This window comes from Podarcis vaucheri, assembly GCF_965113315.1.
Source record: "Podarcis vaucheri genome assembly, chromosome: 10".
Taxonomy (NCBI): domain Eukaryota; kingdom Metazoa; phylum Chordata; class Lepidosauria; order Squamata; family Lacertidae; genus Podarcis; species Podarcis vaucheri.
The window spans coordinates 52,551,140-52,569,519 of NC_138748.1; the positions used below are offsets into that span (position 1 = coordinate 52,551,140).

General features: G+C 42.8%; 1 protein-coding gene across 2 annotated transcripts in view; it reads right to left on the reverse strand.

The window, feature by feature from the left end:
- Positions 1 to 58: 58 nt before the first annotated feature.
- BRAF (B-Raf proto-oncogene, serine/threonine kinase) overlaps positions 59 to 18,380 on the reverse strand; it is a 61,263-nt gene continuing 42,941 nt past the window's right edge. For both annotated transcript variants that reach the window (XM_082240490.1, XM_082240489.1), the window contains 5 exons: positions 18,086 to 18,204; positions 17,374 to 17,505; positions 15,766 to 15,900; positions 13,175 to 13,328; positions 59 to 9,246 (listed from right to left, as the gene is read on the reverse strand). In XM_082240490.1, the coding sequence (XP_082096616.1) occupies positions 9,224 to 9,246; positions 13,175 to 13,328; positions 15,766 to 15,900; positions 17,374 to 17,505; positions 18,086 to 18,204 (563 nt within the window). In that variant the 3' untranslated portion in view covers positions 59 to 9,223. The remainder of the gene's footprint in view (positions 9,247 to 13,174; positions 13,329 to 15,765; positions 15,901 to 17,373; positions 17,506 to 18,085; positions 18,205 to 18,380) is intronic.

The window sequence follows — 18,380 nt, forward strand, 5'->3', positions numbered from 1 at the left end:
CATCCAATTCTGATTTCAGCTGTGAATTAGCCCCCTTTATTAATGCTCTTACACAGACTCCATGCAGTCAATCTTTATTATAGCAGTATTCACATCAAATACATAGAACTTTTTAACTTTTTATATAATACAGAGTTCTTTAAATAACTTTACACAAATAGTTCTTCAATCTCTGTTTTCAGCTATCAAACTTTAGTTTATGTCTCCATGCTTTCTAAACCAAACTGGACAATATTTCCCACTGTACAAATTTACATGAGAGAAAAAAGCTCCAAAATACAAATGAAGGGAGTTTAGGCTAAGGGGTTAAACATGGGAGGAAAACAACCGAAATTAATCTGTGTCAGCATTTACAGTGAATAACAGGGGAGAAGGGGAAAAAACGAGGCAGGGAGGAAAAGCTGCAGTGATCCATGAGACAGAAAGCTGAAAATAAACATTTTCCTATGAGCTTAGAAATACAGGCCTTTAAACATTTAGTTACTCCATTGTCATTTTTAAAAAGTAAGCTATGGATATCAATTGTCTTCTGAAGAAAGAACAGACTTTAAAAATTGCAGACTTGTGGAGGCTCAAAACATCTTGTGGCAAATACAGCTTCAAGGAATGCTGGGTTGGGATATGAATTTCACTGCACTAATTAAAAACACTATACACATTTCTCCTTTCTAGAGTAACTGTTTAAACATTTTTTTTGTCATCTGACTTGCGCAATCACTTCCATTGGGTCTAACTGTACAGTGCTTAGGGTTGGCAAGTTCTACTCGAAAGACTCTGCCCATCACTATAAAGGTGGGGAGCACACAATGACAGCAAGTTTATACCAGTGGCAGCTTCCCCCGCCCCACAATGCATCAACAGTCTCATCTGTCTTTACACCAAGTATGATTGCAGGGGATAACTAGAGTCCTGGTTGCTATAGTAGAGAAAGATGGGCATAGGGGCCATTAAAAGCAACAACCTTACGAACTGCCTATTCCCTTGCAACAGCCAAACCCTTGAAGTTGTTTGCGGGTAGGCACCTGTTAGTTCTTAGTGTTACAATGAAATAACAGATTGGAATGCTATTGTTGAAGGAATGGAGAGAATGATCAACTACAGTGCATTTTCCCAATCTCATTGGAAAGTAGTAGTGTGGTCTAGGAGAAAAAGGACAGCACATGTAACCAAATGTGGTTATAAAATCTCCTAAAGGAAATGGGAGCAATGAAAGAAAAAGCCTGTGTGTATTTCAGAGAGAACAGAAAGCAAGGATGTTGACTACTGTTTTCAGCTGCTTAGAAACAACTGTTTTGCCCTTCACTGGTCCCTAGTAGCCAGGAGAGGTGCTGGTTACATAAACTTCCGACTCAGGCTAGAAGGGCTATTGCAGTCCAGTGGATGGGCAAGCAATGCTCAGCTTTCAATTGGCACTCCGTTCTTCGGTCACAATATACTCCCATGTGCTCCCTACTCAAAATGCAGGGTGCCGTGAGCTAGGAGCAAAATAAGCATTGGCCAACATCAGACACATGGCAAGGGAATTATTTTGTGAGAATGAAACGGGTAAAATTGCTGTCGGGTCAATTATAACAGAATTATAACAAACTGCAGGTCTACGTTATGAAAAAGAAAGCTGGGGCAAGGGCGAGCTTCTGTTTGGTCATTGTGTAAACTAAACATGGGAACCTGCCCAAGCTTTGGGGGTTGGGGCTAAATCTACGGGATACATGCAAGCTGGTCACTGCCCAATTTTAGTCACAGGAAGGAGTGAGGAAGGAGAATCTGGAAGGAATGAGGTGTGTTTCTTTGAACCTTTCACAGCTTTGAATTTCAAAGTACATTTATTGCACTTAGGTTTTTTTTGTTTTTTATTTAATCATTTAAATCAAAAGTTATTCAGACTCGGCCCTATACTCTCAACCTAAACGACAATTACCACATTTCCCCTCCCCTCCCTGCATTGGTCCATTTTATCCTCCTACTTCAATACATGCCTAAATGAATGCTTGCCCTTCCAACCTCCAACCCTCCCCGCCCATAAGCCTGTAGGTCCTAACGCTCTTGTTGGAATCCTCCAAACAGCATAAAACCAGTGGAAGGGTATTAACTAGGCAGAGCACAAATGAAGGACAATACCTTAGATGTCAAAAAGAAACAAACCCCCAGACAAATCCATAATCCGAAAAATGGCACAGTCTCCCGCTCTGCATTTCCCTAGCTCAGAAAGGGGGAGGTAGAGTAATTCTGTTTAATTACGGTTCCAAGGTAATTGCAGAAAGAGTACATATCGGAGGCTGAATGGAACAGATGGATATTGCTTTGGCAATTGCAAAATAAATGCCTAGAAAGTTTCAGAATGCTCTCAAACCCACCCCAGCTGCCAAAAACGGGGTCTGAAATAGACAACTAAAGCTGCAACCCTGTACAAGTCTAGCTGTGAGTAAACAGAGTGGGACTCGCTTCCGTGTAATTATGCATATGATTGTGTTGCATGAGACATTTTTTTTTTGGAGGGGTGGAATGGGCCCCAGCTCAGTGGTGCAGTACATGCTAAGCAGGCAGGAAGCCCAGGGTTCAATTGCAGAATCCCTTGCTGCAAGTTTTGGAGAAATCTTGGTCGGTTGGCTGCCAGTCAGACTGGACTATTCTTGCTAAGACAGACAAAATGTTCTGACTCACTGTAAAGCAGCTTCGTGTGTTATTATTATCCATGTGCTCTTTTAAGAAAGGGACCTATCTCAGGGCTATCTGGGCTTTTGCATTTCTATCCTAATTCATACACTTAATGCCGCTTCTACATAAATCATAATAGCGGGCCAAGAACCTAAAGAGTAGGAAAGAAACTGGAAATGCCAGTTCAAAATCCAACCCATACTTTTTTCCTAGGCAGGTGGATAGAAGACAGCATCACTATGGAAGATACAGCTTCAGCACTTTAGTCCATTGACGGCTTCTCTGCTATTTATCCATAATCTTTCAACTTAAATGCCAGACAAAACTGGCTGGGGTTTATAGACAGGTTACCTGTAACAATAGGAAGCCTGAAGAAGATCGGACACCTCTTTCAATCAGAGAAAAGGGTCTTGGCAATCCTGGGTTGTAATCCTGTTTATGGTTACAAGCATAACCTTTCCCAGTAATATTAGCAATCAAACAGGTCCGTCCCCCCGCCACCCCTCCCCATTACAGTGAAGTCTCAAAAAGGTACTCTTCTTCACCTTCATGCTAAAATTCCTTTTTAAAAATGTTTGGCTCTCAGAAGAGGCAATGGTGTCTCTATTTTTTCCCTCCTTTACAAATGCCATCGGTTCTTTTTATATAATTAGTTTAAGGTGTGTTTTTTCCAACTCAACAACATATGGGGGGGTTGGGGAGAGAACACTTCAACTTGGAAACACAAGATACGTGTTCTTCTTACCAGAAAAAGCTCAACTGAGATAAAATGACGTTTATGCTGCAGGTCTACTAGCGCCATTTGTTTCAGTAGTCAGGAGATCCTGTTCCATGAATTGGTTCCACCCACATTTGAAAATGGAAGAAATGCAAAGCCACTGCTCTAGTTCGATAAAGCACCTACACAGGTATCTCTAGAATCTCTCTCAAAGTCACAAAAGGCACAGATCATTTGGCAAATTGCAATTTCGTATCTCAAAGCTAACCTAGCCAAAGTTGGTTCAGAGTGAATCCAGAACATCCACAAGGCTCAATGGGGTCATTCCCTTCAGGCAAGATTTTTCCTTTTCTTTTCCAATGGACGGAAAGTTACTTAGCTGCAGTACTATGAACTGTCTGTGCTACACATGCTGCACTCGTGGTCCAAAAAGTAATTCAGTGTAACACACCTGCAAACACATACCCAATACCAGAACTCTTTCACTAAGCCTTCTGCTACAACCCCCCCAAAACCAAACCAGAAGCAACTGCTTGTTTCCTGCTTGGCAGGGGGTTGGACTCGATGGCCCTTGTGGTCTATTCCAACTCTATGATTCTATGCTCCCTCACAGAAGATCAAAACATAACGATGTTCCACAGTGGAAATTACAGTATAAGAATGCCCTTCACAAAGAGTAGCAGACACTTATAGCAGGTATGAGCAGGGTGTAGGTTAAGGTGGATCTTAAACTAGGTTTTGGTCAACTGCTGCCCATACTGTCTCCCAGCATTGAAAAAATCCGCCAAACAAGCCAGGCGGCGAAGCAACTAACAGCACTGAAAACAACTTTTGCATAAATATTCCCAGTGTCAATGTAAGGATGGTGCTAGTGCACAATGTGTCATGCCAGTACAAAGATGGCATCAAGTCTCGTGTGTGCATTGCTGCCTTCTTTGTTGAGGAATTTAGCAGTTAGACCATGGGGCAACAGTGTCTAAGAAAAAACAAACCCGCTGTTGGAGCCTATCTTTTCAGGAGAGCTCAAGGGGGATTCTTCATTTTCAAATTTAAGGGCAATTTCAAGCAAGTGAGAGCACAGAATTAAAGTGACCTGCACTATGTTTCATCAGATTATGGTGACTCAGGGACAACAGCAAGAAGGAGAAAAAGGAAGCTTCAGCATAAATGTCCTACTGAAGCAGTAGCCACATGACTTACAGTATGTTCAGATGCAAGTGGAGAAAAGTCAAAGCGTATGTAGCTCATTCTAAAGTGCTTTGTGGGAACAAGACCCTTCTCCTACTGCTTTATCTATATATTTTTATTATTAAAAAAAAAGCTTACTGCACATGAATGAATAACGAAGTTGTAATACAATCAAGCCAGGATACACACACATTCCACATTCTAAAAGCCCAAAGAGAATTGTGTATTTTCAGTTAGTATTTCCAATGAACTAAGCAGGTAAGGATAGAACTTAGCAGAATTTGGTCTCCCGTAAATGATTCAAAATTTGGCAGAGAAGCAGGGCTGGCCTTAACACTAGCAGACCTTAGAAGGGCAGCATCTTTGGAGAGCAGCAAAGGGGCTGTTGCTTCCTCATGTTGCTTCAGGGCACTTCTTATTGCTGTTCAGGAACAATGAAAGATGGGATAGGCCTTGTTTGCACGTCACCTTAAAGCATAGTTTAAGCAAAACAATGCTTTTAAGTTAAGGAGCAATATACTGGAATACAGCAGCTCACAAGATCCCCACAGGCTCTTGCTGTTCCTTCCTTCAGTGCCCTGGGAAGGAAACAGAACAGACACTGGCTTGCTACTATGTGTGAAATGGAACTTGTTGTTTATTTTACTCCTAACAAAGTATGATGGTAAGTCAAGAAGAAAACTTGGCTTACCATCATGGCTTGTTAGCCACGATGCCAAGGAGATAAAGATGTCAAGGAGATTTAAAAAACTGCACAACTTTTAGAAGACATCTGAAGGCAGCCCTCTAATGGGAGGTTTTTAATGTTTGACGTTTTATTGTATTTTTATAATTTGCTGGAATCCGCCCAGAGTGGCTGGGGAAACCCAGCTAGATGGGCAGGGTATGTTGTTGTGGGTATGTTGTTGGGCATGTTGTTGTTGTTGTGTGGTATGTTTCTTCCCCAGTATGCTGAAAAAGGCAGAGGAGGAGAGAAGCATGGTATTCTGCTTTTGAGCATAAGGGAGGGGCCATACCTCAGTGGCAGAGCACCTATTTTGCAGGCAAGTCTTGGTTAGGAACATCCTGCATCTGAAATCCTAGAGAGCCCTTGCCAGTCAGTGCATCAAAAATACTGAGCAGAGGGACCAACAGTCTGGCTAGGTTTGAGGCAGACTTGGTATACAAGTATGGTTTAATGTGATGTGCAAAACGGGCCAATGGCTGCAAACATCAGGAGGAAGAAGAAAGGGTGGGCCAGCTGTGACGTGCAATGGATTGGCCAGCAGTCAACATTCAAGCTGTAATTTGGGGGGCGGGGGGGGGGAGGGAATAGGCACCAGAGTGACTGGTTGCTCTGAAGAAAACTACAGTGGTACCTCTGGATGCGAACAGGATCCGTTTCAGAGCCCCGTTCGCATCATGAGCAGAACGCAACCCGCGTCTGCACATGCACAGGTCGCGATTTGCCACGTCTGTGCATGCGTGTGACGTCATTCTGAGCTTCTGCGTATGTGGTGAAACCTCGAAGTAACCCGTTCCGTTACTTACAGGTCGCCGCGGGACGCAACCTGAAAAGATTTAACCCAAAGCGACTTTAACCTGAGGTATGACTGTAGGGGCATGAAAGATGTCACATGCTCAACAAGTATCAGGCTAGGCAGAAGGGGCAACAGAACTACAAGACTGTGGAGAACAAGTGGAAATGCCAGAGGATTCTAAGGTTTTGCCTAGGCTAGTGCTGGAATATCCCCACATCCTAAACAGCAGCAACAGATCTCTAAAAGCCCCAACAACCTGGATGCTTAGGCATTTTCTAAATCTGATCTAGGACGCTTGCACATCAGAAAGTTAAGCACTACAACCTGCATGTGGGAAACCCACATCCTCTTTCTTGCAATTAACAAACATCTCTAAATGACCCATTCTTGCCAGCACTCAAGGCCCGAGAAACAAAAATGAGGTTTACTAATGTAGGAAAATTCTACAGCCAAAAAGTATGGGAAGCAGATGGTGCCTTCACTCCCCACCAATTAGGATGTGGGTGGACTAAATGTTCCCTGGCAGAAATTTGCACTGATTCGTGTTGGATTTATGGGTGTGCTTGCATATTCACTGCCCCATTACCCCAATGCGATTTGGAATGTACAGGTCTCAAAGAGCTACTGCTTGGTTTTTATTTGTCTTGCATGGTTTTAAGATGATAGGAGACGTCTTGCGATTTTCCTCTTAATGCCAGTAGTAGCATACTCCAAAAGTCTCTGTGCATTGTAGTGGGCACACACATGAGCAATTGCAAGGATCTCCTATGTTCATCTCTGTAACAGACCTCTTGCCGCTCCAGGTTCAGCGGTTGAGTGGTGGCAGTAGTGATAAGAAGAGGCAAGGTAAGTCTGGAAGAATGGTCCATATTCAGAAAGTTTGAGAAACACTGCTCTCAAACCAAATCTGCACACCAACACACACAAAGACAGCTGAGAAAAGCACAGCAAACCAAAATTGCGCTTTTCTGGTTTAGAGTTATCGTAGGTCTGGCACACTCTTTGTACACCCACACAAGCTGCTTTATTCTCATTACACTGCCCACATCCACTGGAATTCTCTCTAGCACAACCAGCCGCAGAAGTGAAAAGGAGCTGCCCAAGAACTTCCATAGCTTCAGTAGCACTTGTGCAGAGAAGGCATGAAATGTGACCCAGTGACTTCTAACCACTTCCTATTGCTACCTGGATTATATCCCATATTTCAATTGTTTCTTGGTCTAATTTCTGTTACGCACCCTGGTGCTCGACAAGATTTAACAATCCAATGAAGTGACACTTGTTTGGTTTTGAAGAACAAGGACCTTGCTTTCCATGAACATACCTTCTTTCCGAGAAAGACAGTTCCCTTTCTCTTAGCTTTCCTAAAAACAGAGCTGAGGTATTTATCAATCACTGCTTAAACTCTCTCATCAGACGACCAGCTTCCACTAGAAATGTTTAGTGAAGGAGAGGTTGTCTCCAGCCTCCTATCTTCTGGAACTGGGCAAAAATGCACTAAATGTCAAGGCTTTGGTGGACGATGAGCTTCTTTCTAGTGGCATCTAAGTTGCCTCTTTAACAAAAAGAAATAAAATAAAATAAAAATAAATCTATGTTATATTAATCAACACAGCAAAGAATTCTGCTAACTGACAGCATTCTGATTCCAACTAGAGGTAACTTTGACCCCCCCCCCCTTTTCTGGATAAAAATAAGAATTAGGACCCATTTTGCAAATGAGGATTAAGAGCAAGACAAAAAGAGAAAGCAAAATGCAATCGCCACCATTTTTAAGCCACAAGACATAGGGCAAGAAAGGAGTAACATAGAAAAAGTTGGGGATAGGCAAACAGTGAGCAAAGATGTCAATGTTGATCCAGGAAGTCCCATTTCTTAACAAAACCTTCCTAGCAGACTGCCATTTAAGATAACTTACTGCATATTAAAACATACACACACTTGCTGAGTTTGCAGATTTAACATGTTTTAAAGTTGTTTTTCAAAAAGTACCAAAGCACAATTTTTGGAATGTGTAATTCTTTCAGAGAGGGGCTACGGATGGGTTTTCCTTTTTAAAACATATTCAGTTCAACCTGAGAACTCCCGTTTATGAAACATTAGGTACCTGACATTATCTTGCACCTTTTAAAATAGGTACATTTGTTTTTCATAGTCTGCATTAGACTTTTTGGACACCCCCCCCCCAAAAAAAAGGCAACACACAAACATACAGAGTGAAATGATATCAGCAAAAAACGAAAAGAAGCTACGTGTTTTAACACTTCGATGTAATTTTGTAAAAACGTTTGTTGCTGGACTGACGAGAGAGGGGGGAAAAAGCCTCCCAACCCTTTCTGAAAGTGTACAAAAAGGAAAGATAGGGGAAACGGTGGCTCTGAACAAGAGATAAAAGCAATTCTGGAAAGAGAAGGTGCAGCATCCCCTTTTCCTTCAAATTAATCCTTTCTCAGACTCCCCCTTCCACATATCTGCCAATTTGGCCATGTTCCTGTTGTTGTGTTTTTTACCCGAAAGAGCGGGTGCTCCTTCAGCTGAAAAGGATATACTGCATTTATCCCATTGATTGGTAAGCACACCAGGAAAAAAAGACCACACATAACCCTAGGAAAAAAATAAATCAGACCCGAGGATGATTGTTTGGATTAGCTCTGTCTCGTCAGATGTTCAGCCTTTGATAACTCGTTGTTAGAGGGAGAAAGCCGACCAGCAGACCATCCCAAGCCAATGATGCAGTAGGAGTTCCAATCTCATCATGCCAGAGCATCAGAAAGTCAAAGCACGAGCCCTCCTCTCTCCTGGGAATGATGCCAATGGAACAGGCAGCCACAGGGTGGGGGAAGGGGGTCTCCAAATGCACATGGCGTTTAGACTGGAGGTGAACATACAGGCAGCATAGATTCTGGTTCCTAACAAGGGATTTTCCCTTCCCACCCAAAGTTGGATTGGTAATTCCATTCTGCTCTCCTCTAAGCGTACAGATCTCTTTCCTCTAAATTTCCTTTTCCTTTTCCTTTCCTTTCCTTTTTTTTTTTTTTGAGGGGCAGAAGAGAGTCTGGATGTTATAAAAAGAAACCGTAGGAACACAAGACTTTTTTTTAAAAAAAACGAGAGAGTGGATTTGCTGCCAATGTTGCCGTGGCTACTTGAACGCTGCAAATTCGCCTGTAGAGGGAGGACAAGAGCTGAGTTTTAAAAAGTTGGGTTTCATTCATCAGCAAGACAGAAATGTTATCCAGCATAAATTTGACACTATATACCGGATGGAGCAGGTGTTAGGAGAAATGCAATTGTTAATAATTAAATGTACAGAAGGATATCATTGGCAGAGACAGAAGACAAAGTTACTTTCCCCAAATCTCTTAACTATGGGTTTCCAAAAAGCAAACTTAGACCATATGGCAGGGTATTAAGAGCCTGCATGCTCTCATGAAGAATGTGCAAATGTAAAGTTTTATCATCGTTCACATTTGTAAGATTATTCTCAATGGCAGCTGCTCTCTTGGGGTCAAAAAAGCAAGGATTTATTGGCATGGCTCTCTGCTCTCCAAACCCCCATACAGTGGTGCCCCGCAAGACGAATGCCTCGCAAGACGGAAAACCTGCTAGACGAAAGGGTTTTCCGTTTTTGAGCTGCTTCACAAGACGAATTTCCCTATGGACTTGCTTTGCAAGACAAAAACGTCTTGCAAGTGTTCCGATTTTTTTCCGCTCCCCCCCCTTTTTCTAAGCCGCTAAGCGCCTTTTAGCCGCTAATCCGCTAAGCCTTTAATAGCCGCTAAGCCTTTAATAGCCGCTAAACCGCTAATAGCGCTAATCCGCTAACAGGGTTGCTTCGCAAGACGAAAAAAACCGCTAGACGAAGAGACTCGCGGAACGGATTAATTTCATCTTGTGAGGCACCACTGTACTGATTTAGGAATATCTGGGGGGGGGGGGAATCCAGTAGCACCTTAGAGACCAACTAAGTTTGTTCTTGGTATAAGCTTTCATGTGCGTGCACACTCATACCAAGAACAAACTTAGTTGGTCTCTAAGGTGCTACTGGACAATTTTTTTAATTTTTTAATATATTTCGACTGCGTCAGACCAACACGGCTACCTAACTGATTTAGGAGACAGGGAATGGATGGAGCTTCCATTTCCTGTCACATGGTTGAGTTAAAAGAGTTTATCTGAAGAAGCTACACTCTGGAAAACTTTAAAAGGTAGACTTTCTAGAAGCTCTACTTCAGGGCAGCAGGCTAACCAAATACCATACTATTAGCATATATGTACACCCTATTAACGCTACCCAAATGAGAAATTTTGTGCTCTGATGTCAAAAGCAGGTACGGCTGCGTTCTACTTTCTCCAGCTTATTACACAGGTCTCTGGTCTCTTATCTTAGCAAGGCCCTGGGCGAACTAACAGCTTCACCATTTGTTGCAGTAGAAAAAGCAAAACCTTGTGCTCTGGGGCTAATTTTAAGAACATTCATGTTCTTTCACCCATTCCAAACTACAGGCTTTGGTTACCACCTTCAGTCCATTTAACACTGATTGCTGGCTAGTCTGTAAATAAGAAATTACATCCCCACTGATCCTCTGGTCTTCCTGATTCAGCTTATCATTTGGAGTGTTAATTGGTGCCACAGGATTGTGAAGATAAAAATGTGCTAATTTGGAAAGGCAGGGCTCCGCTAGACATTCCATCTAGCCATAGACTAAGAGCATTCGCTCAGAGTCTTCCTCACCCCCAAGCTATGCAAAACATAAAGAGGGAGAAAATCCTAAGCCCATTTTAAGACTTGTTAGAATTCACAGTCATCGGTATCAGGTTCAAAATATCTGAAAGTTTAAATTTAAGGCGGTGGTGGTGGTAAACAATCAGGACAGTAGTATCCTGAAATTCTGTGAGCTAGCAGAAAAACAAATGCTTAGAATTATTTAGTTCTCTGATTCTCTCAACGAAGAACCTCCACGGAGCCACTATGCAGAAGCAACATAACCTAGTAAGGTGCCCATCAAAACTTTCTGCCCTGTCCTGGATGCAAAACCTGCAACTGCTCACAAGGCAGCTTGCTGGAGGTATAAAGGCAGCCACTGCTGGGCAATGATCAAGGGCAAGGGATGCCTGATACCCACAAACCAGAAAAAGTCACAAGGAGGAGATGGGCAAGCTGTCGCCTTCACGTTGTGCAGGCGTGTGACCGATGACGGACTAGCAGGCACAAGCCTTGGCTTCATCAGTTCACACTGGACACTGCAAGTCGATTCAGATAAGCCATGGGAACTCATAGTGCTGAGGCAGCAGCACCCGCACTTCTGCTACCTAAGGGCATTTCAGGAAATTTAAATGGCGACCATTCAACTCAATCAGCTGCGTACTAGCTTGCAGGGGACTTTCCCTACTTCCATATATCTGACAACAAAGATTGGCAAGAACACTCCTGAAAACTTCTAATCGCCCACAGCTTGTCTGAGACACTAACTATGCTGAGCAGTTTACAACTGATCAGGAATAACAAAGCAAGCAGGATCATTGTCACCTAGACAAAAAAGCTTGACATAGATATGGATGAAGGTTATTATTTAAATACTTGTCACCAGAGGTGAATGTAGGACGAAGCAATGAAGAGCAGGTTTACCTGCTCAAGGTAGATACTCCCAATGTGGAAAAAAAGGAAGGTTGGGAATGTAAAAAGTCCTTGACTTCAGGGTCCTTGACTTCCACATTACCTTAGGTAAAGGTAAAGGGACCCCTGACCGTTAGGTCCAGTCGCGGACGACTCTGGGGTTGCGGCGCTCATCTCTTTATTGGCCGAGGGAGCCAGCATACAGCTTCCGGGTCATGTGGCCAGCATGACTAAGCTGCTTCTGGCGAATCAGAGCAGCGCACGGAAACGCCATTTACCTTCCCGCCGGAGCGGTACCTATTTATCTACTTGCACTTTGACATGCTTTCGAACTGCTAGGTTGGCATCCACATTACCTTACTGGAGATCTAATCAGACAAATTCTATACACAAGCATAAAACGTTTTCTCCACATAAAGGAGAACTGAGTAGAAATATCAACTCATGTAAAGCTGAGCATTAGCAGCAAGCCATTGACTTTGTAAGAGAGCTGGTGGCGAAATTTTCTTTCCCCACATTTAAACAACTTTTAAAGTTTACTACTCTTGCTTTTACAAGGCCATTTCCTCCTATTATGAGCATCACTGCTTTCAAGCATGGCCACACAGACAAAAAGCAATATTCACTTTTTAAAAAATGTCCCTTCTAACCTGTTAAAAGTCGAGCAATGCTTATTAACATGCCTGAAGCAGACCGACGCAAAGACATGGGTCCAGCAATGATTTTAAACAGCCGAAAAGGGGTGTTAAGCAAGAGCAGTGCCAGAACAGAGGCAGTAAGAAAGGACAAAAACAAACAAACCCAAGAATAAAATGAAACAAAAACACAAAGAGACTTCCAATTCCAAGTAAGCAACAATTTTCAGAGCAGGAAGTTCAGAAAAAAACCACTCCCTGCCTAAGTCTTTTATATTCTGTTCACCTTTGCTCACTGAAACGAGGGTGGTTGCAGCTGGCCTTTTAAATCCAAGTTCATCTTGTCTTTCTTTTGCCCGTTGTCAGCAACGCTGCCGACTTGAGACGCTAACATGATTGCTACCACATGACACTGACTGAAGGGACAAAACAGGCAGCTTAAAACGCAAAAATAAAACTCTACCAGCTACCTGTGCAGCAGAGATGGCAAAAGAAGAGAAGGAAATTTGACCTACAATCCAAACATAAATGGAGATGCATTTGTGTGTGTGTGAGAGAGTGCCAGCTACTTTCAACGACCTTTTCCCTTTTCTACTGAGCAGCTTTTCATGGTTGGCAATTGCCAGGCCATCCATCGCCAGCAACAGATGCCATGTTGGGAATATATACAAGACTGAGTTTAAAAGGTGAGTTTCTTTTTCAGTCAGTACACCTTCCCCAAAAACAAAGCGAACCAGCTCATTGGAATGTGAAACATATGCACACATGAAGGGAGGCAAGGGGGGGGCACACTAAACACACAGGCACATGCTTTCAGCTTTTCAGATTACAGAAAACCCACCATATCCCCCTGCCTGGATGGGTGTTTTTGGAGAAGCGCAAGCATACAGACTAAAATCCTCTGTCTGGAAACCAGCTCGGTTCAAGGAGGGCTCAGATGCACTGCGGTGAATTTTTGGCAACGACCGGGCCAGGAGCTCAATAGAGGCGAGGATCTGAAAACAAAGAGAGAAAAGAGAGTGGGTGTTGCGGAGCGAAGACAACAGAGCAGTTCCAAACTGGAACAAATTAATTCTCAACGAATTATAATTCTGTCAATTCCGAGAAGGGCTGTTGCTGTGTAGTAGAACGCCTGTTTTGCATGCAGGTTCCATCCCTTGTGTCTCCAGGTGCGGCTGAAAAAGAATTCTGTCTGGAACCACCGAGAGCTGCTGCCAGGGTTGGCGATATTGGGTTAGATGAAACAATGGTCTGACTTAGTAGAGATTGCTTCCTACCTACCTATGCAATGTTCACTGAGAAACCTAGTAAGAGAGAGAAACTGCCCTTCAGGATGACCCTCCTACAATGATGGCAGTGCAGCTGCTTGATTTGGCACTCTCTGTTTAAGAGGCAATGCTGGAATTAAAGGCTTTAGAAATGTCTTGCTGCCTTAAGCACTACTAGAAAGCAAAACAGGAACACTGCCATTTAAGCACTGAAATGATGGTGCTGGAGTAAATTCTTAAGAGCATTGATGCTGCAATTGCTCATCACGTTTTGTACCAGCCTCTGTCCAATCTTCTCAGTAAGGTTGACAGCATGGGAGATGGGCCGTGCTCTCTATTGGGATTGTACAATCTCCCTGTTTACTAGTCTTCGGCCAGCAGGTTGTGATCCACCTGACTCATGTCTAGATTTCATGCGGGTTGTACCAGTAACACCATTAGCCCCACCGTTTTGTTTTCCTTTGGAAAGGGATTGGAGAGAGGAGAGGGGGGGAAGAAGTGCAGCCACAATAGGCTAAAAAAGGTAGAAGTTGGTCCCACAATGCAGATTAGGCTTAACAGCGAATCCCAGATTGAAAAGGGGCTTTAGACTCTCATCCTAGCTAACTGCTGGACTAAACGGACCCAGTGGGCCTTTATGCTGAAGCTCTACTGATTTCTTGTCACTGGAAAGTCATAATTCAGTATTGATGATATGCACAATAGGGACATCCCCTAACTGTTGTTGTGTATTGATAAAATCATCTGAAGCTGCCCTGTGGAATGAAAAATCAAAACCAACAAAGGCGGTGATGGTGAAGTGTTTTGCAGCAGGAAAACGGAACTTGCAGCTATTTCACAGACTATGTTTAAAAGACCCATGGTGCTAATACTTCCATGGAGACAGTCACATAGACAAAGAGAGGCAGAAACCAGTGCGTCTCTAGCAACAATTCTATTATTCCACATGCAGAGCAGCCTATTATTACCATTATGCGATTCCCAAGGCAGGTACATGCCAAAGGGCAAGCCATTCATTTTCTGCTCTAAAAGAAGATGCATTTCTGATAAGAAACTCATTTCTTAGACTCCCTTAGAGCCAGTCTAAATGAAATCTGAATTTTCTCCTCCCCATTTTATTGCAAAGGTAAAACTACCACGGTGAGGGCTGAGAACGATTTGAGGGTGGATGAAGAAGGACCTTTAATAAAACAATGTAGTGCTGGCTTTTAAAAATTACTTTTTGCAGCAGGAAAACATGCCACTTGCTGCAGCAGTGGGTTTTCCATTTATTTTGGCAGCCGGAGCTCTCTGCTTCGGCTGCCACTTCACTTCCCTGAACAATGATCCTGAACGATGCTTGCAACCTTAGCATCACCCAGCGCCATTGCACTGCTAACATCTTCCAAGCTGTTCAGGACAGAGATGGGGTGACCAGAGAAGAAGGCCTCCTTCCACTGTCACCCCTAAGAATGTTTGGAAGCAATTACCCTGTGAGGAAGAACGACAGGATCGTCTGCTATGGGGTTTTTGGCACTGGGACCCATAACTGCTGCAGAAGGAATGACAAGAAGCCAGCAGACTCCAGTTATGCCTATAAGGCCTCACACTGTGAGGTCAACAACTTCTGGCCACATTGCAGACACTTCTGGGAAGGCGAGGTCACCAGGCCTCAGGGCCCTGCCGAGGCCTGTCTTTGAATGGCGAACAACCTACTTCCATGCAGCTGGTTATTATAGCTACTTGTAACACTAAGTTTGCTTGTTTTCATCTTTCCTTCCCATCCCTTTTTTCCTTTTGTGTTGTGCCTTGTAAGCCCAAGGGCAGGGGCTTTGCTGTCTTTACTGATGCGAAAGCTGGTCCCAGAGTGAGGAATAAATATTTTAAATACATAAGGCTTCTGTTAGAACAGCCAGCTCTTCTTTTTTTACAGTGAGAAGAGAAAAGCAGTAGCACTGTAGCCACAGGAAGCATCCCATCCTGGGCCATGAAACTACCCAAACAATTTCATCATCCACCCCCACCCCCCAAAGCCTAAGAATTGGCCTTGTGCCCTTGGATGCCGTGAATTGCACTGGGGAGGTCATTTTGGCATAGTCTTTTCAGCTGGTGCTTGCTGACCCTAGCAAGGCAATGTGAGTGTAGTCCAATTTGAATGTAGTCAAATATTAGGAATATTTCTTACCTGTGGGAAGAGGGGTCGTTCATCCCTTTTCTTTTTCAAGCATTCTGCCATTAGCCTCTTCATTGCTTTGGGACAGTTACTTCGCACTTTGCTGAGATCTGGAGAGAGGTATCCTCGCCCCACCATAAAAATGATCTTTGTTTGCAGGGAGGAAAAGAAGAGTGGGAATGAGAAAGTTCCAGCAAACATCTACTTTCTACATTAAACTGGGCAAGGGGGAAGTGTTAATGTAAAATAATAATAATAATAATAATAATAATAATAATAATAATAATAATAACCCTGAACTCCAGGCTTGCACAGAACTTGTGATCTTTCAGTCCATACTATATTTCAAAGGTTTTCTAAACCCAAATTTAAAATTCTTTTCACACTGGAGGGTGACAGTAATTTCACAATAAGGTGTGCAACATACTCATCAATGGTAGCTTGGTACCCAGTTATATTCTGATTGGAATGAATTAATATGAATACATACACTCAGATATACACACATATCTGCAATGTGGTATCAGTATTGAATAAATTATGCTGCCTGCTAGACAACCCAAAGGTAGACACTAAATTGACCTATGTCCTGCCCCCTTTCAGGTAAAGGGAGGGTTAAGTACGAGACTTGTCACTAAACATCTAAGATAGTGCAACTCAATTTTAATATTCGTTCTGTGCAAGCTGTCTGCCAGCCCACTGGATATTGTCAAAACTCAAGAAATAGCCAGTCACCCTGTTCTGCAGGGATAGCCAGGATCCAAAGATCTACTTTAGGTATGTCCATGTGGCTGAGCACACCCAGTGGGATTTCTTAATCTTACTTAAAGAGAAGACTAGGTGCCACAACACAAGCTGAGTCTGAAAGCCCTCTCAGTTTCAAAAACCATGGAGGTTGTTAGCTGGGGAAAAAAACAACCCAAGCCCAAAGACCCTCAGCCCTAAATTATTTGCGTTATTCTTTGAATCTTGACCATAACGTTGCTCATTTGCCAGTTGTTCAGTGTAAAGTGATACACAATTGTGCAGAACCAGATCTCATCAAAAAGGGCAAAAATATCCCAAATATTGAAGTACTCAAGGATGTGGTATGGATCAGAGAAAATCAAATTAGGAACTTGGCATTTCATCCTCTGGGTTTCTTACTAGAGCACTTCACTCATCTTACCTGATGCCAAAGTTTATTTTTTCTTGCAGTCATCTCCCACCTTATCTCTGAGGAATTCAGGTCAATGTACATGGGTGGGTGGGTGTGATCCCATTGTATCCCCCAACACCTGGGAGGTTAGCCAGGCTGACAAACATGACTTGTCCAAGGTGACATGGCCCATGTCTCTCTGGTCCAAGCCCAATACTATCAAATGCAAGACACTGGCTCTTAAGTGAGGGCCTAGGGGAAGACACCACAAGTCTATGTCCTTAACACTTCCTGCACTTTTCTACTTCCTGATATATGACCTTTTAAAATTAGGGTCTACTTGAAGCAGGAAAAAAGGCACTTATGCCAAAGACCATTTTACAAATTTAAACCACTCATTAATTATTTCAGACAATGACAAGTGATGAGAATGTGAAAGCACCAACAAAATCCAAGCTTCCCCAAAGCCACGAATGCCTTACCTGGTCCCTGTTGTTGATGTTAGAATATGGTAACTGCCCAGTCATCAGCTCATAAAGAACAATCCCAAATGCATACACATCTGACTGAAAGCTATATGGGTTTTTATCTTGCATCCTAATTACCTCTGGAGCCTGTGATGTAGAAGAGAAGAAAACTGCTTTATTCTGTTGCATTGAAAAGCTATTTTCTTATGTCTTACGTCACCAACCCCGGAGACTCCATTTCTTGAAAGGGAGACATAAAAGCCTTTAATGGATGTAAGATGTCTATAATAGCCACATATTTAGCCTACTCATTTGGCACTCATTAATACAAATTAATCCATCATTTCCCCAGGTATGCAGGTAATAAACTGCTTTAAGGAGAGTTATTATCACTTTTCAGTGATTATAACAGGGAAATCTACCGGGCTAACATTTTGTATGAACACAGAGTTGACTGCAAAATAAGAGCCTCCTACTGGATAAAGTACAGAAAGGGACCTGTGCATTGGGATTTCACCTCCAGAAAGAGGAGAAAGGACAGCTCCCTTGCAATACCATACAAAAAGCAGAAGGTTCCATGTGCAGTGGCGTGCAGTCCTCTATTACGGTGCCTTATAAATGTTGCTATCCCTATCTTAGAGGCACAGTGAATATACATCTACACAGGAGATGGTGTCAACTATCGGGTGGATCAAAAAATAGTTCAGAGAATACCCCCTTTATTTACCATCCATAGAATAGATCCAGACAATTGTTCAAACTGATGGGACCCGCTCCATCGTGATTTCACTGTTGCTAGACCAAAGTCACCTATTTTTACTGTGAGGTCTTCATGAAGAAATATATCTGAACAGAGTATGTAAAGAAAAAAGGAGGGAAAGAGGCAATCCTAATTTCCCATCAGAGTACATATTGTGCCCATTCAACTACTACAAAAGCCCAGATCATAAGCCTGCATTATTATCTAGTTGCTACCTATAGATTCTAAGCTGAAATTTGAACAGTGCTCCTATTATCTAATA